Source organism: Urocampus carinirostris, chromosome 16, assembly GCF_059441175.1.
Source record: "Urocampus carinirostris isolate Australia breed hairy pipefish chromosome 16, RoL_Ucar_1.0, whole genome shotgun sequence".
Classification (NCBI taxonomy): Eukaryota; Metazoa; Chordata; class Actinopteri; order Syngnathiformes; family Syngnathidae; genus Urocampus; species Urocampus carinirostris.
Window position 1 is genome coordinate 20,809,025 of NC_142364.1, and position 22,042 is coordinate 20,831,066.

General features: G+C 38.5%; 1 protein-coding gene across 2 annotated transcripts in view; it reads left to right on the top strand.

The window, feature by feature from the left end:
* Nucleotides 1-1,920: 1,920 nt before the first annotated feature.
* prlra (prolactin receptor a) overlaps nucleotides 1,921-22,042 on the top strand; it is a 35,234-nt gene continuing 15,112 nt past the window's right edge. For both annotated transcript variants that reach the window (XR_015853038.1, XM_088355882.1), the window contains exons 1-4: nucleotides 1,921-2,292; nucleotides 13,897-13,975; nucleotides 17,430-17,562; nucleotides 20,643-20,812. Coding sequence is in view for 1 of the 2 variants with exons in the window: in XM_088355882.1 (XP_088212008.1) it covers nucleotides 13,921-13,975; nucleotides 17,430-17,562; nucleotides 20,643-20,812 (358 nt within the window). In the remaining variant the exon portion in view is untranslated. The remainder of the gene's footprint in view (nucleotides 2,293-13,896; nucleotides 13,976-17,429; nucleotides 17,563-20,642; nucleotides 20,813-22,042) is intronic.

The following is a 22,042-nucleotide window of genomic DNA, read 5'->3' on the forward strand; positions in this document are numbered from 1 at the left end:
AATGAACAAATCGGTTTTTGAACAGGGTTCTGGAACGGATTATGGTCGAGAACCGAGGTTCCACTGTACTATACATATAATCATACCTGTCAACCTGTACGTTTTTGCCGTACAAAGTTTATTATGCATTTTAAGACGTGTACGACGTACAAGAAAATCTGTCTCAAAAAATTCAAATTTGTCAAGGATGGTCATGATTTTGTTGCACCTTTGGTCATACAATACATGAATATTCTATTCCAAAGCAGTTGGAGTGGTAATGACCCACCCGTTCATAATCACTCAGCGGTGACATACTGCTCCCTATTGGTGAGATTGAGTTTACAAAACCACAAGATTATTTCATTCATTACTTGACATTACACATTGTTTTTCCACGTTTTTCAAACACAACTTTTGTATAATCAACGTTTATTTGAGGGCAAAACTGCCTTACAACGTGTGTGGCCATTTACCGGTATTAGAATTTAGGTATGTGAATCTGTCATTATCTCTTTTGAAAGTAAGCATACCTGTCAACCTGTACCTTTTTGCCGTAATCTGTACGTTTATTATGCATTTTAAGACGTGTACGACGTACAAGAAAATCTGTACGGAAAAACGCAAATTTGTTAATTATTCGTACTATCCGGTATACACCGACTATGACGAAACGGCAAATCAATCAAGTCAAACAAGTTTGCCGCGGTGGCCTCTATCTCTGTATCGTTATTTTTTTGTTGCAAACGAAGCGAGCGGTTTTATGCTACTGTCTGCATGCATCTGCCACCTCGGATTTCATGTGGTAGTTATGGGCTAAAAGGAAGTCGGTCTCTTTTTAGAGAACCGGCTTTTTTTGGCTCAACTCATTAAAGAGAGCCGGCTCTCAAACGGCTTACTTGCTCTCTTTAATGAGTTGAGCCGAAAAACCTCGTACTCCAAAAAGAGACGGACTTACTTTCACTACATCATGCCGCTCACTTCGTTTACCAACGAAAAAACCCGATACCGAGATAGTGGCTCCCGCGGCAAACTCGTTTGACTCGATTGATTTGCCGTTTCGTGATAGTCGGTGTATACCGGATGGTACTCATAATTGACAAATTTGCGTTTTTCCGTACAGATTTTCTCGTACGTCGTACACGTTTTAAAATGCATAATAAACATACTTTGCACGGCAAAAACGTACAAGTTGACAGGTATGCTTACTTTCAAAAGAGATAATGACAGATTCACATAACTCCATTCAAATAAAAGCCACCCACGTTAAATAAATAAAATAAACGTTGATTATACAAAAGTTGTGTTTGAAAAACGTGGAAAAATAATGTGTAAATCAAGCAATGAATGAAACAATGCTGTGGTTTTGTAAACTCAATCTCACCAATGGGGGGCAGTATGTCCCCGCTGAGTGATTATGAACGGGTGGGTCGGAACATTACCACTCCAAATGTTTTGGAATTCAATATTCATGTATTGTATGACCAAAGGTGCAATAAAATGATGATCATCCTCATTCCTTATATGACCCACGTCCTAAAAACATAAAATGAATGTGGATTTCATCGTGAAGTTTTATCCCCACTATTGTACTGTGACATAATGAACACACACTAACCAAAAAACATGCCAGGGACAGTGAGGAAATTGAATGGAAACTATTGACATCCATCTACCGAGGGCACCAATGAGTCCTTGCAGTGGAATCTACCCAGCTGTTTACTTTTGCATGGACGGCAGAGCAGATGGCATTGTTATATAACATAAATAAGTCCAAACACAGCTGAAGAGGAGATTGTCACAAGGCCGTCTCGGCTGCTGAACAGCATTTTTTTCAAGAGTTTTGTTCACAGGTGTAGAAAACAAAAGCACACTCAAGTGTAGAGACTGCACATAACCATGGCCAATATAAAACGCAGCAGGCCTCTTCATCATAACACTTTCTCATCAGCATCATCAGCTTTACAGAAGGCAATCTCAGGCAAATAGATTTGATTTGCTTCCAGTTTAGTTAAATCACCGGTTGTGGTGTGTACTTTGTAATTGAATGGCTGCAGATTGTTTTTCAGCTCCGCCTGTCGGGTGTGAAAAGGGCGTGCGGAATAGCAGGCAGTCGCTCTCCCCTCCCTAAGGTCTCTATATGATTGGAGGCAGAGGGATGGAGCAACGTTTCCTCCCACACCGAGGCGGATCCAAGCCTGCAGCTTCGTCAGAAATGTCCGCCTCTCCTCCAGGCAGAATTACTTGGACTGGTCTGCTCTTGCGTGGAGGGTCACTGCCTGATTATACGGTGCTCAAACGCTTGACTTGCTTGTAAGTTATTTTTTTTTTCATATTAAGTTCAATTGTTTTTTATTTACAAATCTAGATTTTATAGGAGAGATGTGGACTCATGCCAGGCTGTATATGACACGTGCATCCATGCATTGTACACGGAAATTCAATATTATTTAATAATTGGGGTTTTGCAAGAAGTTGTGCATACATATGTTTTTTAAACAGAATGCTAATATGGATACGATTTTATATAGATGTAAATAAAACTTGAATCCACAGTTATGCTTATAAAATATAAATTTCTTTGGATAGGATGCAATGGAATTATTTTGAAAACTTCTATTTAATTGAAAATATACACTGATTGAATAATGGATAAATAAGATGAAGGTTATCAGTAATTAATTCAATAGCAGCAACCTGTTGCAAGACTGCAACACCTGTAAAGGAAATAACATATGTATGAGAATATTTGTTTTAGTTTTTAAGTCTGAGTGTGCAATTGTGCATGTCATTTGACAGAAATAAACACCCATTACACTTTCTCAACCAAATAAAATAATAACATGGATTTTGCAAAACAGTCAATTTATGTCATTCCACCTTTGACAACATATTCATGGTAGATTTGAAATTTGTCTGTGTATTTGTAACTCGTGTAGTTCTATAATCTTATGGAGAAATTACCATGAGTTATGAGCTAGATAAAATATGAAGAAAGCGAACAGCATGACATCAACTAACAAGCAGTGTTAATCGAAAAATGTTGCTCACTGCCATTCAAAGTAACCATTCTTGTCTTTCGTAAAAGCCTTGCACCTGCTTAAAAGCCTCACAATAGATCCTGTAATAGGATTTCCTTGAGCATGATCTGCATGTCCGCTGGCGTTTTCTCGAGTCTGGTTCAAGCCGGTCGAGGGGGAAGGTGATGTTGTAGCAACAAGAACATCAGTCAGAAGTAGATTACAATGGAAACATTGCCGCTGTTACTGTACTGCACCTCGGCTTTATATGTGTTAACTCATATATATATATATATATATATATATATATATATATATATATATACCCGTATACAGGGTTGGGTTGCTTTAAAAACGTTAGGCGATACAGTTGCTAGTTACCTGTTGAAAATGCTCACCAGTAACGTAATCCAAATACTGTAATATTGCAGTTATGTAATTTGATTATTTTCAATTAATTTTGGATTACTCCAACACCAAACATGCTAATAAAAGACTAAATAAACGAATTGTAAAGGAACTTACTAAATTTTGTTTAAGATAAATGAACAATGTAACCTTAAAAAAGAAATGGGGGAAGATCAGGTAGTAGTTGCTTGCAGTCCTACAACAAAGTGCTCACATTTTGACCACTAAGTATAGTTTAGCACTATACCGACCCTGACCTTGACCCGAGTGACATGGCCGCTTTTTTGTGTCCCGTTTCATGTGGAGGGACAAAAGCGTGACCAACTTGGGTGCCGAGGTGCTTAACTTGTTTGGGTGTTTGGGCATTTGGGTTGGCCATGGTCCCCCCCAAAAACTTTTTGCTAATTTTTCCCTTTTTTTATTTTCTTTGTTTTTGTATGTGCTTGCATTGCTGTCGGTCACCCCTCTCGAAATATATGACCAGGGTAGATAGATAGATTTCTCTGTTGGGGCTTGGGCAAATACAGCCTGGCAGCGCCCATTCCTCTCCAATATACACCTCTATTCTACAATCATGTAATCAAAACCGTATTGGCTTGAAAGTTACCTAAATCTTACTGAGGCAAGTAAGAAGGCCAGGGTTGCTCCTCCTCTTCTATGTTTTCATAGTCGGTATTGCTAGGCGACATTTTCGATCCGTTTCCTCCGTAAGCAATTTCCATCCGCTGGAGTTGAATATGGTCACGTGACGAGGCCAATACGTTTGATTGGTTAATCATAGTAGAGCCTGCCGGAGCTCCGTCATCATAGAGACAGACGTGTACTTTCGTAGTAAGGATTTAATAAGTAATGAAGTAGCAACTTCACGGTTGCCTAATGTAGCAGAGTAAAATTACAGTTTTTTTCTTCACAAATTTACTCAAGTAAAAGTATTGGGTTTTAAAAATACTCCTAGAAGTACATTGCCCAAAATGTACTGAGTAAATGTACTACCCACCTCTGCAGACGCTTTTGCGTGTGTCCAAAACATGTTTGGTGACAATGGTAGACAATGTAATTCATTGTCCACTATTTCAATTTAACTCAAATTCACTAAATCCAAATAAATTTCCCCCCTCGGTTTTGGGGTAAGAGACAAGCGGCTTCCTCTCACCACCTTCCCCACGTCAGATGTCATTTCTGCTTCCCTCAAGCTTTACCAACTTTCTTTCTGCTTTTTGGCTAAATATTTCACTATTTGCAGCTTGTTCTCTGCATAATTTGATTTTCTTTTCGCTGCCATCTTGTTTAGTTTCAATTTCAATTTCGTTCAGAACGTTGCCCCAAATGCGGCCTTCAGCACCAAACCGTTCATTATGGCGCTGCGCTTATAGTGCACACTTAATTTTAGGGACTCGGCCCCAAGTAAACCCCAAGCTGCGTAGTTCAGCCGAAGCGCACAGTTCAGTGCTTATGTCGCACGGCCAAAGTAAAGATTCATGTTAATTCCGGTGGCAAATTAAAGCTTCGGGTTTATTTCGGGCTCGTTTATCAAATCAAGTTAATCCGATGGGTTTTTGGCAGGTTCGGGTTTCCATACTGCGACTCGGGTCGGGTCGCGCTGAGTTTTTTAGGCCTGATCTTATCTTTTGTGGGTAGTAACGAGTTACATTTACTCCTTTACAGTTACTTGAGTGGGTTTAGGGACAAATTATTTTATGTATATAGTTTCCTAGTTTCTCTTTTTTTACGCTGGCTACTACTGGCTACTACTGTGTGGACAGCAAAGTAAGAATTTAATTGCGCAGGGAAACGTGGGACTTTACTGTGCATATGACAATAAACACTTTGAATTTGAATTTTGCACATTTGGGAGTATTTTTTACTTTTACTTGAGTAGATTTGTGAGGAAGAAACTGTACTCTCACTCCGCTACATTAAGCTACATTGAACCCATTATTTAAGTAATCACGCGCATTCCTCCTCGCTGGTTTTCTACTCCTCTTTCCTCTCCTTAAAAAAAATAAAAAACAATAAATAAGATATTGCTATGGTTACTCAGGACTTGAGTAGTTTTTTCACCATGTTCTTTTTCACTTTTGCTCAAGTAATTATTCAGATGACTACCTGTATTTTTCTTCTTTAGTCATATTATTCTTAAGTAACAGTACTATTACTAAGTTTTAGCTATCCTACCCGCTTCTGACTGTAGCTTTGTCTTATTGTTTGTCCTGTATTGAACTGAAACCCAGCATAAATAGCGACTCAAGGTCCTTCCATAATTTAATATCGATATATATTATACTTTCATATTGAGCCTTTGCGAAAAAAGACATCTATGTTTTTTTCTCGGTGTGTTAGGGTCTCAAATCCTTTCATAGAGATTTTTTTTGTCAAACTGCAGCACAAAAGCTTGCGTTTTAACTGTGATTGAAAGTACTTGAGTTATAATTGTAGCTGCTTGAGTCCTTTGTTTCACAGTTTAAAGGAAATTCATAACAGCGCATTTACTGGCCAGAGATGGTTTGAGGATTTTACCCATTGAGTGATATCAATGTACAATTTGTCCTTTTACCACAAATGGAAACATTGGGAGGATTTTATTTAAAAAGATGTTTTAATTAGTAGGCAGTGTTTCTGATTCATTATTTTTAAGTATTTATTCTTCTTTTTATTAACAATGTATGGTTTTCTTGTAAATAGCGGCCTGTTTGACCATGGCTATTCAAAATTATTGGTCAATTTTGTTTGGATTCACTTAAATCCTGATCAACTTGTTTTCCTTTTTTATTAAATTAAAGTTCAGTCAATTACTTATTAACATGTACAGTGAAGAAAATAAGTATTTGAACACCCTGCTCTTTTGCTATTTCTCCCAATTATAAATCATGGAGGGGTCTGAAATTGTCATCTTAGGTGCATGTCCACTGTGAGAGAGATAAACTAAAAAGAAAAATCCAGAAATCACAATGCATGATTTTTTAACGTTTTTTTTGTGTGATATAGCTGCAAATAAGTATTTGAACACCTGTGAAAGTGAATGTTAATATTTGGTACAGCAGCCTTTGTTTGCTGTTAAAAATGTCAAACATTTCCTGTAGTACTGCACCAGGTTTGCACACACTTCAGGAGGGATCTTGGCCCACTCCTCCACACAAATCTTCTATAGATCAGTCAGGTTTCTGTGCTGTCGCGGAGAAACATGGAATTTGAGCTCCCTCCAAAGAATCGATTGGGTTTGGTTCTGGAGACTGGCTGGGCCATGCTAGAACCTTGATATGCTTCTTACGAAGCCCCTCTTTGGTTTTCCTGGCTGTGTGCTCTTAGTAGGGATGGTGTCCTTAGAATTGTACTCTTTATTCTTCTTCCTCCAAACACGTTTAGTGGAGTCATGACGAAAAATGTCCACTTTTGTCTCATCTGACCACAAAACTTTCTCCCATGAATCCTCTGTAGTGTACTGTCCAAATGGTCATATGCAAACTTAAGACGGGCCTTGACATGACATGAAATCAAGACGCCTTAATGTATTACCTACAGTAACCTTGGAAACGGTGGTCCCAGCTCTTTTCAGGTCATCGATCAACTCATGTCGTGTAGTTCCAGGTTGATTCCTCACCTTTCTCAGACCACACGAGGTAATATCTGACATGGGGCTCCACTCCGATTGAGATTGATCGTCATGTTTAGCTTCTTCCATTTTCTAATGATTGCTCCAACAGAGGACCTTTTTTCACCAAGTTCCTTGGCAATTGCTCCTTAGCCCTTTCCAGCTTTGTGAAGGTGTACAATTTTGTCTCTGGTGTCTTTGGGCAGCTCTTTAGTCTTCGCCATGTTACAAGTTCAAGTCTTACTGATTGTATTGGGTGTTTTTATGCAGCTAATGACCTCAAACAGGTGCATCTGATTCAGGATGATTCTGGAGTGCAGGTTGACTTCTAATGGGCGGACTAATACTGTACTTATTTACAGCTGTATCACACAAATAAATTGTTACAAAATCATGCATTGTGATTTCTGGATTTTTTTAGTTTATCCCCCACACAGTGGACATGCACCTACGATGACAATTTCAGACCCCTCCATGATTTCTAAGTTGGAGAAATAGCAAAATAGCAGCATGTTCAAATACTTGTTTTCTTCACTGTATATGTGTGAATTCCATTCTCTCATTGAATTCTTTATCAACACATAGAGCCCAGACCTCAGCTCTCTAGCAATGACTGATTTGAAAGGTTTTACTCAAACATACAATTACAATCATTATTGTTATTCATAGAGCTATCTCATCAAGCATAACCAAGGAAAAATTTAGACTTGTCAATTAACCCACTTTTTATGTTTTTGGAATGCAAACGGAAGCCAGAGTACCCAGAGAAAACCCACTCAGTCACTGCAAGAACATGCAAACTTCCCAAAGAAAGGACAAACATATGGCTTAGAGCAGAAATTAGTAACTTTCTTGAATCGCGGGCCGCATTGGGTGAAAAGTATTTGGCAGAGGTTTGGGGCTACGATGGAAAAACAATTCTTTGATTCGATTCCGATACCTCAGAAATGCATGTGGAAAAATATGCATTTTTCTGATATGCATTTTTGAATTGATGCAAATGCAGACTTTTACATTTTGTATTTGTTTTTTTTATTAAGTTGATTTGAAAACACACACAGAAATAAAGCAAAGTAATGTATCTCACCCCTTTTTTAAAGCATTACATTTGATATGAATCATAAAACTCAAAATGTGAAAGTGTTTTTTGCAACCCGTTCAATAGTGACATATTTTTAGGCCATCACAACTGAGCGAAACCCCTAAAATACGTTTAAAGGGACAGTGTGCAAAAGGAAAAAAGAGACAAAACAAGAAAACATAGAAAAATAAGTGGGAGGGAAATTAGGAAAGATAAATAAAAAAAGAAGAAAGGGAAAAGGGAAAAAGAAAGAGTAGAAGAAAAAAATAAGAAGAGGGAAAAAACAAAGAAATAGGGGAAAAGCACTAAAAGAAAAATGGCTGGGAAAAAGGAATTTTTTGGGGGGTATCTTCATCAAAATAGCCGACAATTATGTCAGCTAACATTAGGCTCATGTTATGTAAAATAAATGCAAATTTGTCAACCTACAATAATTTTTAAAATGGCACCTGTGAAGGATAGTTTATTTATGTTTGCTTATTGTTTAAAATAATAACTTTTTTTTTTCTTCAGTGAATTTTTTCACTAGGAGGCGCTAAACCATACACTGTGAATGCACTGGTTGCTTGTGAAAACCCAAGAAGTTCTTGTTGCAATGACTTTCTGGTCACAAACCTTGAGATGCCTCATAAAAGCAGTTGGTGCAGCTCTTTATTTACAATGTATACACATCTTGAATGCACATGACCTTAACAGTGTTTATACACAAAAGCAACTTAGGAGGGGGGAAAAAAGCATCCCATCTATGTAACTCTATTCAACTCTAGATTGTCCAAAATACTAATCACTAGTGAAGAAATGATAAATAAAGGATAGCTTTATGTGCAAGAGAATTCACTTACAGGTATTCAGCTCACATGATCGTATACTCTCTTGGCACAGATTTTCCATCGTTAGAACCAGAATTAGAATTGCCTTTATCGCCCTGATCGACGCAATTTACTATCTTTGTTGAAGACAAAGTGTCCACCCAATTATTAGTCTGGATAAAGTACGGCAAACTTCATTATGCCTTCATTGTGTAAAGGCCTCAGCCTTCACTTGTATGTCATTCTCGGCACCATTTACAAGCTTTATTTGTCAAGAACCGGAACAGGAGGAGGACCCAGATGCGTGAGGTTTCTCACACAACTTTTATTTTAAGGGGAAAAGGGGCAGTCATGCACGTTAACCCAAACGGCAGTGATTCGGCAATCGTTGGACGGAAGACGTAAGGCAGTAGTCTGGCGTGGAATGACAGGAGGCCGACTATCGATACCAATTGCACGAGCAGATATTGGACGGATGAGGTCGATACCGAACAGGGCGGGACAGACAGGATTGATATCAGGCACTGGAGACTGGAGTCCGATAACAAGCAGGACGAGATAGACGGAAATGATACCAGACACTGAAGATCAAAATTAAACAGGACAAACTAGACTGAAACTCTACCAGACACTGGAGATCGATATCAAACAGAACAAAATTGCCGGGAACGAAACGAGATTGATATTAAACAGGTCAAAATACCCGGGAACGAAACTGGAGATCAATATTAAACAGGTCTAAATAGCCGGGAACGAAACTGGAAATCAATATTAAAAAGGACAAAATAGACAGGAACGATACGGGCAGGAAGCCGGACAGAGTCAGAACCCACTTCTTGCGGGTGCAGAGGTTCGTTGATGGACTGACAAAGGGTGATTGAGAGCACTGAGCTTAAACAGGAGGGAAGCGAATCAGTCAACGAGCCGCAGTTGGCACCAAACGGGCGGGGCAAATTGGGCTCCATTGGCAACCTTGGCGTGATTAACGTGATCCTACCTTTACTAAGTTTTCTAAAATCTTTAAAGACTTTAATGCACAGTTTACCCACAACACCAAAAATCCACCATTTATTCCCGAAAATTTCACATTTCCATTGATTTAACTCAGTGCTTCTTAACAATTTTCTGTCACGCACCTCCTCAGAAGAAGAAATACACCTGCATGGAGAAAATAAATGACATCTTTTTATTTTACAAAAACTGTAAATCCAAACAGATAATTTATTTTCGGATTAGTTTCCCTTAATATTGAATCTATTGAATGACAATATAGTCAACACTTTTATTGGCCATTAAAAAGGAAAGGCTTTTCTTCCTGCGCATTTTTGTTTTGTATTGTTTTGGGTTCGGAGATCGTCCAAGCAAAAGCTGAGATGAGCATTTTCTTCAAAGGTTTATTACAGAATATTCCGAACACAGATCAGCTGCAAGAGAATGGTTTTAGGATTCACAAATATGCAGTCAAATTGGTTAACAATTACTTTTATGCTGGAACATTATTTGTTCATAAAATTATTTTCCCTCAGCAAAGAAATGACAATTTTATTTTAAGACATCCATAAAGCTGAACAAATTTTTTCCTCTTAATATTGCATTTATTTAATGGCAATTTACAGTACTGGTATTGTCCATAAAGAAGGAAGCTCTTTTCTTCCTTCGCATTTTCATTTTGTATCCAGATTGTGAGACAGTCAACATAAAAGCTGAGATGAGCATTTTCTTCAAAGGTTTATTACAGAATATTCCAGGCACAAATGAGCTGCAAGACAATAGTTTTAGGATTCATAAGTATGCAGTCAAAATGGCTGACAATTATTTTTATGCTGGAACATTATTTGTTTATGAAATTATTTTCCCTCAGCAAAGAATTGAGAATTTTATTTTAAGAAATCCATAAAGCTGAAAATATTTTTTCCTCTTAATATTGCATTTACTTAATGGAAATTTACAGTTCTGGTTTTGTCCAGAAAGAAGGAAGCACTTTTTTTCCGCCACATTTTCATTTTGTATCAACATAAAAACTAAGATAAGCAGTTTCTTCAGAGTTTTATCACAGAATATTCCTGGCATATGTCAGCATCCCAACAATCTAATCACTGCCATTTGGAAGATTCAGCATAAAACATTTAAAACATTCAGATTATTTTTTTTTAAATACTAAAGAACAACTTAGGCAACATCCTTGAATGCAAAGTTGAAAAACCTCCATATGTCTTTATAATTTTGGATAATTTAAATATAATAGTAGAGTGTTAGAAAACTTATATTTAACGCTAGAATTAGAGACGTGGTCACTTAGGTAGTGGTGTTACAAGCAACACGAAATTTATCCCTGCATGACACTTAAAAGGCTTCATAGTTGACACTATTTGATAGCGCTCTTCTGTCTGCTTAGCAGCTTATTGGGTGTAGGGCTCTCTCGTTACGTAAGCGCCGCTATATACAGCAGGAAACTAATCCATTGGCGTGGCCGTAATACCAATTAACAGATCATGGTGACTAGAGGTCGACTAATTATCAGGGGAGCCGATTATAAGCACCAATATTTGGGAATTTGATGAATGTCGGTATTTGGATTCTTATTTATTCAACAGGCTGAATAAATATAGTGGTTTTAATAGTAATTTAGGCTAAGATGCAGCCAAGCTTCTCTCTCCCTCTCTCCTGCTGTCTGTCTCTGATACTGCCCCGACGCACCACCCCCCCCCCCCCCCCCCCCCCCGGCGTTTTCTGATTGGATTAGCGACCGGGGGCGGAGCCACTGAAGCAGAAAGAATAAGGTTAGAGAGGAATAAACAGTGGCAGCTCTGCTAACTCTTAAGTCCTGACATGTCTTTGAATCAAGATCGCTGATTATATTGAGATTTTAAAAAGTCCATGGTAGAAAAGCATGTGTAATTAAGATACAGACGCTCTAGACGAGTTAAAAACAAGATAGGTTCCGGACAATCGTTCGTAAAATGAATTTGTTCATAAGTGTCTTCAGTGCTATATTTTCTATGTTTAATGTTTGTACAAGTATGTTTAAGTCTTGTATAAATAACCTGTATTGTTTTGTACAAAAAAAATAAACATTTCATTAAATGATATGCTCTATAAAGATAAATAAAGTAAGGTTTAACTTACTTTAACTTAAGAAGGGCTTAAAGAAGTCCTCCTCCGTGGTAAAAAGTGGCCGAAAAAAAGCAATCCAACCATTTTCTCAACCGCGTCAAGCTTTCTTGTTCCACTTTCGTTTCAAAAGAAACTGCTCCCCTCTTCTTTATGCTTTACACCAACCATATTGAATTGACGCATGAGATATCAAACAATAAAAATGTCAAAGTTCGTAACGCGCTGGACATACAGTATAGAATGTTTACACACAAACTAAGAAGAGGAAGCTGTTTTTTTTCTTCGAGGGGGATGTTGGGTGACCTCTCTCAGCACCACACGCTGGTAGCGGTGGAAAAAAGCACTACAGTACTGTCCTATACTCTGAAAAATGTGCACACAATACAGAATCGTACTTACAGCAATGTCCGGATATTCGTCTACATGCCTAAAGTTTTTTTCGGATCTACCATTTTACGTAAGTCGAATGGTCGTAAGTAGGGGAGCGTCCGTATCCCATAAAAGTGTAGTGAACTTTAGAGCAGTACGTTATTATGAAACTAGCATTGTGATCGCTAACCACTTCACGATTTGTGTTTAAACGGATGTTGCACCAGATGCGCTCCTTTTAGTTAGCGAGCTAGCTTACAGGGATCAGACGACCTAGCCAAGCTCAGAGACGAAAAGGGTCACGCTGTGTTCGAGCAACGCTAAGTGTTAGCTGCAGCCTGCTTATGCAACCGCTGACCCCGCTGGTCCAGCTGCTGGAGGTAGACAGAAATGGAGAGGATTCTATGTATTTTTATGCTTAATCCTTAGCATAAACCCCTCCCGAGTGGGAAATGAAATGCAGTGCTGTATGGAGGAATGCAGTACATTGATTAATCCTCTTTTTATTTTGGAGAATACAATTCTGTTGAGGTACACTATATTTGTGTTGGATTGACGTAACATGAGAATTGTGTTACTTTTTTTAATTTATTCTTTACTTGAAACCCACTGAAGTTCTATATATCCATCCATATATCTACCGCTTATCCTCAGTAGGGTTGCGGGGGTGCTGGAGCCCATCCCAGCGGTCTTCGGGCAGTGGGCTGGGGACACTCTGAACTGGTTGCCAGCCAGTCGCAGTGCACACAGAGACTTTTTTTGAATGAAGAAAATGAGGAAACCCATGCAGGCACGGGGAGAACATGCAAACTCCACACGGGGAGGTTGCGGGAGCTGGACTTGAACCTCTGCACCGTGGGGCTGTGCGCTGACCACCCAGCCGCCGTGCCATGCAAAAATCTACATAAACAAAATAAATGTAATATAAGTAGAATTACAAAATTTTGTTTAAGATTAATGAAAACGGTAACCTTGAAAACGAATTGGGAATAGGAAACCATAGTTGCTTTCACAAACTACATTCCTATGTATGGATTTTATAAAGCGAATAAGTAAATGTTCAGTTCTTTTTAGCTAGCTATCTGGCTACCTTTTTAGCTATTTAGCTATCTCTCTTCCTCACTTTTTAGATAGCTGGCTAGCTTTTTACATTTTTTTGCACGGTATCTAGCACACATTTTTTCTTTTGCTGTTTATCAAGCTAAATGCTGGGCTCCTTTCTCGATAACAATCACACTATATTTTCGTCCTTTAGCAAGCCATCTACCTAAGTTGCTACTGTATTTTAAAAATGCATATAAAAACTGGGTGCACTTTGCACTAATTAGTTACAAAAATTAGCTCTCCGCTTGAAAAAGGTTGGAGACCCAGGTTATGGAAGAAGTCCATGACAGTACAGAACCAAGGTAACATAACAATAACTTCTCTTTCCCTCTACAGACGTTTTGTAAAAGTATTTCTTGACCCCCACTGCGACTGCTTCATTCTATTCACTCTGTGTATTGATGTTTTCTGCTCATCCCGCAGCAGTCAAGGTTGTTTGGCACCACAATGAGGAAAGATCTAGGCCTGCTGTTGTTGCTGGTCATCACACCAAACATTGAAGGTACATTGTACACAACCATCAGGGTCGGGGAGTAATCAGGATACCAAAAAAACTGTAATTGTTTTATTTTACAGTTACAGGGGGAAAAGGTGTAATCGATTTACAGGTCTCATCTCTCATCTCATTAGCTGCACCACTTATCCTCAGTAGGGTCGCGGGGGTGCCGGAGCCCATCCCAGCAATCATCGGGCAGTGGGCAGGGGACACCCTGAACTGGTTGCCAGCCAATTGCAGGGCACACGGGGACAGACAACTCGCTTGCTCAATCACACCTAGGGACAGTTTGTACCGACCAATCCACCTTAAATGCCTGTCTTTGTAATGTGGGAGGAAACCCACGCAAGCACGGGGAGAACATACAAACTCCGCACATTAAGTCCGGTAGCTGGATTTCAACCCACACAGGAGGTTCCCAAGACCATAGAACTGTGCTGCACACGCACTAACCACTGCGCTGCCGTGCTGCCCCGATTTACAGGTATATTTATCAAAATAAGGATTACTTTGCAGAATTACAATTTTATGAACAACTATTTTTCGTATGGGCGGCACAGCAGCTGGGCAGTTAGCATGCAAACCCACGGTGCGGCGGTCCAAGGTCCAATTCCTGCTACTGTGGCCTCCTCGTGCAGAGTTTGCATTTGCTCCCCGTGGATTTCCTCGGGGCACTCCAGTTTCTTCCCAAAGTCCAAAAACATGCATGTCAGGTTATTTGGCCAGTCCAAATTGTCCCTAGGTGTGAATGAGTGAGTCTTTCTGAAGATAGCTTGGAACGGCTCCGACACGCCCCGCGACCCTAGTGAGAATAAGCAGCGCAGAAACTAGATGCATTATATATTTTGTATATAAATGCACCAAAAGACAAATTGTGTCATAATTTCAATGACAGACTGATAGAGAATTAGGTTTTCAAACTGTTGCACAGATTATACAGACCGATGTTGTGCTCAAAAATGCACCCACTGTGTGAAATGTCCCCCTTGTGCAAACATAACTAAGACGACTTATTTTCTAATTTTGGGGAATTCTATAGAACAAAAAAAACACGGCGCATTTGCACCTTGTATAGACATCACCTTTAAGCAGGTTTAAAGTCTTTATTTTGTCAAAATGTCGCCTTATCTTCTGAAAGTTTGTCTCCCGTTGTATCCATTGAGAATTTGTCAGTTCAGTTCAGCCAAGTAAGATTTATGGTAGAACACATAAGAGTTTTCAATACATGTGATATTCGGAAAACTACGGTTTTGAAACGCTGATCAATCGCAATTAAAGGAACTCGTTTAGTTGTCCATTGGTTGGTAAGAAAAGGCATAGGCGCACGGCGGCGCAGTGGTTAGCGCGTGTGCGGCACAGTTCTGAGGTGGTGACATCAAACTTTCCTGTGTGGAATTTGCATGTTCTCCCCGTGCTTGCGTGGGTTTCATCCAGGCACTCCGGTTTCCACCCACATTCCAAAAACAGGCATATCAGGTTAATTAACTGGTCCAAATTGTCCCTAGGTAGGAATGAGCAAGTGATTTGTATGTCTCTGTATGCCCTGCAACTGGCTGGCAACCAGTTAAGGGTGTCCCCTGCCCATTGCCCGAAGATAGCTGGGATGGGCTCCAGCACCCCGTGACCCTACTGAGGATGAGTGGTGCAGATAATGGAAGGATGATTGGTAAGAAAAAGCCGAGTCGTTTCGTCTAAGTACATATTGTCAACTTGCCCAAAAGTGATTTCTCAAGGCGCAAATGCAAGGTGCTTTATTGTTCTATCATATTACCCTGAAAATTAGATACAAAGTCTTTTTAGTAACATTTGGGCGAGGCGGGACATTTCACACGGGTGCATCTTTTAAGCACAACACCGGCACCTTATCCACCACTGCATGTTTTCGATTGTTCTCGATTGTTCTCAGCTCAGGGATGCTGCTGGAAATGTGAATTTCCCTTCGGGGATGAACAAAGTATCTATCTATCTATCTATCTATCTATCTATCTATCTATCTATCTATCTATCTATGTTTGTCAGAGTGTGTTGCAGACAAAAGTACTTTTCATTTTGTCTGAATATTATTCATCCTTCAATGTAGCTCTTACACTGTTGAATTGGCGTGAGCCTGCAGTTTCGTGAGGCTGCTAACATGTGCGTATTGGGCACGAGGCAGCGAAGGTTCTCACTAGCGATGCGTTCAGGGACAATGGGTAAATTTGAGGGATTATCTTCTTTTTGTATTTTGAAGGTAATTGTTCAAAATCCACGACTCGATGACTGCATTGTTATGTAGTGATAACAATTACCTTAGCCTAGTAAATCTGAATACTTTCAAAAGGTTTGGCATCTCCACTTTTAACAAATAATAAGGTTTGTTAGAAATTTAGAAAGTGATTACTTCAAACAATATTGGGTTCTTAATGTCCTCTTAATGTAAACTAAAACAGAGCATATATTTTATTTATCCATAATAAACTATACTATGTGACCTTGGTTTCCTCCTATTCTTTTTCAAGGTTACATTGTTCATTTTGGTTAAACACAATTTTGTAATTTTTCAATTATTCAATTAATTTTTTTGTCTTTTATTAGCATATCCAAGCCCCGCAAAACAACAGTATGATATTGTTTTGATAAATCCTAAAAAAAAAACATCAGAACATAAAACAAATACATGTTGAAATTTGATTACCGCTTAACACATATAAAACTAGGGGTACATAATGTTAAAAAAACGAAGAATAAAAGAAATAATATTAATAATCATTTACCTTTTTGCTTTGCATTTCTTGAAAAACTGATTGAAAACTATACAATAAAATACCTTTATTGTCATCACCTACAGTTTCAATGAAATTTAAAGCTGGGTAGACGTATTGATCCAATGACGTCTGCTTTTCCCGGCTTTTGTTAATCTGTCGGAAATGCGCGAGGCAGACCTAGCGAAAGTCCGACTTGTCAACACTTTTTCCGGGTTATTCCTTCCACAAAATCAGAGCCTTTGTGGAATTTTGCAAAAATGTCTTCAATTTGGGCTGATTGAATGATGGCTGTGTCTTGCCAGACCCTCCTCCTCCTCGTCTGTGAACTGTGACAGTGACACGAAGAGCATGATTGCCAGTTTGTCTACGTTTGGGAAACTCTGGGAGCGGCGAATAGCAGCATGTACTGTACTGTATTTTTTTCAAAAAAACACGGCCCCAACAACTTCATCCAAGTAGAATGCCCTGCAAAACCGGGGCATTATGCTTGGAAATAAAAAAAACTTGGTTCTATTCTGCTTTGCGACTGGCTGGCAACCAGTTCTGTGTGTCCCCTGCCCACTGCCTGAAGATAGCTGGGATGGGCTCCAGCACCCCCGCAACCTCGATGAGGATAAGCGGCATATAAAATGGATGGTTCTATTCTTCATCCAGAAAAATAAAGGATGCAAGTCCTTCTAATGTGATCTGAAGATTTCCTTTGCTTTACCTGTCAGGTCTCAGTCCGCCAGGGAAGCCCACCTTGACCAGCTGTCGCTCTCCCGAAAAAGAAACTTTCACCTGTTGGTGGCAGCCCGGCTCTGATGGAGGACTGCCTACCAAACATGTGTTGTACTACAGTAAAGAAAGGTGAGTACTTCCCTTATTTCTTGCCTTCTGTTTCTTGTGTGACTTATTCACTGCAAAAACTCAAATCAAACAATTGAGAAAAATAAGTAAGACAAGAAAACTAAATACTCTTGTTCTTTGGAAATTGTTTTGCTCTATTTAGGTATTATTTTATATTTGTTACTTTATTTTTTTGGTAAGTAGTTGTTTTCTTCTTATGTTTTTATTTCTTGAAAACGGCAGGGAATACAGTGTATAAGTGAAATGATTTTTAAGGGACAGCATGTATTATTTGACCACTAGACTTTGCGGTATTGTGTAGTGCAATCAGAAATGAGTGCTAAATAGTATAGGAAGAATACAAACTTCGGACACTCAAAGTGACTAAAGTGTTTCCTTTTCTTTTTTTGCCGAGCCTTTTAAGGTTTTTGGGAACCCTTAGCAGCAAGATGGCGGGCATTTATGTCAGCTCATTTTCGGTGAACCTCATGTTTATGTAAAATAAAAGCTAATTTCTCAAGTATATTAAAAATATTTTTCATTATTATTTGAATCAACATTGTTTCTTGTTGTTGTTGTTGTTTTTTTTTTCAATTAATTGCGGGTTGTAACCACTAGGAGACAACTAAATAATACACACTGTTCCTTTAAAATAGCAAAGATTAAGCAACATTATCTGCCTTTTTTTTGTGTTTTTGCAATGTCAGCATTCTAATGCAGTGTTTTTCAACCCTTTTTGAACCAAGGTACTTTTTTATTTATAAAAAAAGTTCAGAGGCACAGCGTTGGTCGAAAATGTTTGAAAATGAAGTTATGTCAAATATTTCACTGTACTACCTCATAAGCAGGTTATTAGTATATAAAAAGAACAAAATAATACTTAAAATAAAAAAGAATGATGTGTTTTATTTATGTTTTTATTTTTTTACAGTGCAATCTTAAACCGCTTTGTTAAACACATTAAGTTATTAACTGTACTGTGCTACCTCATGAGCAGATAATTAGTATACAAAAAGTATATAAAAATCAACTGCCACCTACTGTTATGGATGACTATTGCAATTCCTTGTCTGAAGAAAGCAAAAATACTGAATAATGGCTTGATTATTTGGAAAGATAAAATTGGGAAAATTCCAGCGGCACACAAGACAAGGTCTTACGGCACACTAGTGTGCTCCGGCACACTGGTTGAAAAACACTGTTCTAAAGCACCTATGAGCAGTAGGGACATTCCAATACCAATTAAATGATTTTTTTTTTCTCAGAAAACCTGCCCAGCACCTCGGCATTTTCAACAGGTGTATTAATATGGCACTGCCAGTGCAAGAAATTTGAAAAATTCGGTGGACTCTAACTCATAAGTTGCACATTACAATAACCTCCTGTAAACCAATAAAGAAGAACCAGCATCCAGTCATAGCAGTAATCACAAAAGTGGTGGTACTGATACATACTTCTGTAATTTACCAAATCCCTGTTATTAGAACGTATTTTTTTGTCTCCAAACACAGTTTATGTATTGTAGTATTACACACAATTGTCACCTTTTTAAGAATGTTCCACGTCACACCAAAATGGAAGCTGACTTAGATCTGAATGCAAAATACTAGGACTCAAATTTGTTTCGTGCTTGTTTTTCCTTGGAAAGTCTTAGGTGAACAAAAGAGAGGGTTTGATTTTTATATTTGTCATTTGTGGATTTTGTAAATTGGTCTTGCAAAGTTGTTTTTACGCTTGAACATAGTTATTACATAAAAGTCAATTTCCAATAGTTTGCTCATAGCTATTATTGCTGCTGCTTTTATTTCTCACTTTAATGCAGTGTTTCTTAACTGGTGGGTCGGGATCCAAAAGTGGGTAGCGGATCTGTTTTCAGTGTGTCGCAGGCTTTTTCTTTGGCAAAATGATGCTAAGAAAAAGAAAACCACGGAGGGTCAATTATACTCCTTAACAGTAGATGGCAATAGTACCCTGCTCGATCTCTTCTACCTGTAAAGTTAATCAGCGCACTGTGATTTTGTTGGTTTTATTTTCCTTTTTCTGCCCAAAATTATAGATTCCCCAAAAAGTTTGTGATAAGGGGGAAGGAACAGTGACAACAATTATTGAATCGAAAAAGAAAACGAACGCAAGATACGAAAATTGTGTACGATTAAAGCGCTGCAGGGAGGTACAGTACTGTAAATGGTTTAGAAATGTTATATATTTTTGCTCTTTACTAGTGTATTAATCTGTATTAACTTCATAATTAAATAATTAATGGGGTTTTTTTTTCGGGACATATTTTATTAATGTTCTGAGTTTCTTTTCATATGTGGCCATTTAAAAGCAGTTTTAAGGGGGGCGCTTAAAAACAATGTGGGCTTTTACGTGAGAATTCAAGGTCCTGGAAATCGTTTTGGGTTTTTTTGCTTTAAACTCCGCAATCCTTTCATTGGATACATTTGAGAAGCGAAATTATTTTTCTTGATTTGGGTCAAAGCTTGTGATTTCGGTGTCGTGGTTGTTCCTGAAGTCAAACCATTTGAGCAGTGATTTTCAACCATTGTGCCGCGACACACTAGTGTGCCGTGAGAGATCGTCAGGTGTGCCGTGAGAAATGCTCCAATGACACTTTTTAAAATTTAAGATTTTATAAAACATTTATGAATCATTTTCTGCAAATGTCATGTCATTTTTAAGTGTCTGTGCTGTAAAAACTGGGGGTATTATAAATTGTATTGTAATTAAACATACTGTTCAGTGACATTTCATAACATTTTTGTTTAGTGGTGTGCCGCAAAATTTTGCCAATGTAAAAAACATGCCCTGGCTCAAAAACACTGCATTAGAGGACTAGTGCTTTCAAGAGTGAGCAACCATATAGTACTCATCAAAGCCTTTTGGGAAATTTGGACATGTTTTTCCGACTCGATGCTGAGTACCTTATTCCATTTCCGATATAGTTAAGTGCTTTGTGCTGTGATTATTTTTCCATTTTCACGTGACTGTTGTATTTAAACAAAAGAGCCCTCTAAAATCAGTAATCACGAGTTATTTACCTTGTAAACTAACGGTTCAGTAAAGTTCAGTAATCGACAGTAATGGCTCCCCCTCGCCAGCTCTGACTTTGTGTACGAGTGCCCAGACTACACCACAGGTGGGGAGAATTCGTGTTTCTTCAACAAGAATAACACATCTATCTGGGTGAACTACAACATCACCGTGGTGGCCACCAACCGACTTGGAAGCACTTCCTCGGACCCCGTAGATGTCGACGTGGTCTATATCGGTGAGGGCTCTTGTGCCGCTACCTTGTCCTCAATTACATGTTTTTGTAACCTCTATGGAACTGTTAAAGTGTGATTTTTTTTTTCCCCTTTTTTTTAGGAAAAATATATGCTTAGATCCTTGTCGTGCAATAAAAACAATAACCATCTTACTTTAAGCAGTGTTTGAAATAACGTCTGCTTTATTCTGAATTCAAAATCTTTGTTCGGTTTGGAAATTTCGGAATTTTGGTTCGTTCGGCAATTTGCCTACTCGGCAGCCAATCAGAAGCCTGCATCGAATAACTTCGTACTTTCGGACTTTCCCGAGCTTCATAAGGTCGTGCATTTGCATATCATTTTCCAAAGTAGACCCTCAGAGAACACAAGAAAAATGGATAAGTGGTTAGGTATCAAGCCAAATCCTCAGCCCCAGAAGAAAGATTCAAAAGAAGCTAAAAAATATTATGACGCTACAAAACGTAAACGTACATTAAAAGCATCGTGTAAAGAGGAGTTCACGTGGCTTGCAGCAGACGACGAAACTCAAACATTGCATGAATGAAGATGAGTAAATACAGATACATACTGATGGCAGATGGAAAACATGCAATGAATGTTATAAGTAGATTTATAATAAACTTAAATTTAAAGTTTTGTTCTGTTATATATTCTGATTATTAATCCTTAATACTTTGCAACAATGGTTTTTTTTTTTTATAATTAGTCATCTTATTGTGTTTCAAGTTGTGAAAAATGGGGCAGGCGACTTTATGGCTGGGCAGGCAACTTTTCAGAGTTGTCTGTCCTGGTGTCTGGTAACTTTTTGTCAGACACTGCTTTAAGAACATCTTGTCAAATTAAAACAAAAAAGGAGGGTAAGGCAGTACATAGGAAAATGATTTTAAAGGGAATATGTGTGGTAGATTTGAATATATTGTTTATTGCAACAGAAAACAAGTGCTTAAAAGCACAAGGAAGAAGACAAACTATAGAGACTCAAAGTGGCCAAACGGCACAATTTTTTACCCAGATTTTTGCGAGGTTTTAGGTTTTATGGGTAGCTATAGCAGCAAGATTGGGGACAATTATGCTAGCTTCCTTAAGTAAGGCTGATGTCGTGTATAAAAAATAAACACTTCTCAAAATGCGATGTCACGTTTTGCGAGGGTGGACGCAAATGCAGGAAAGCCGATGTTCTGCCAAACCGTCCTACCCTGTCCAAACGTCCTACATTAGGCTGATCTAAGAGC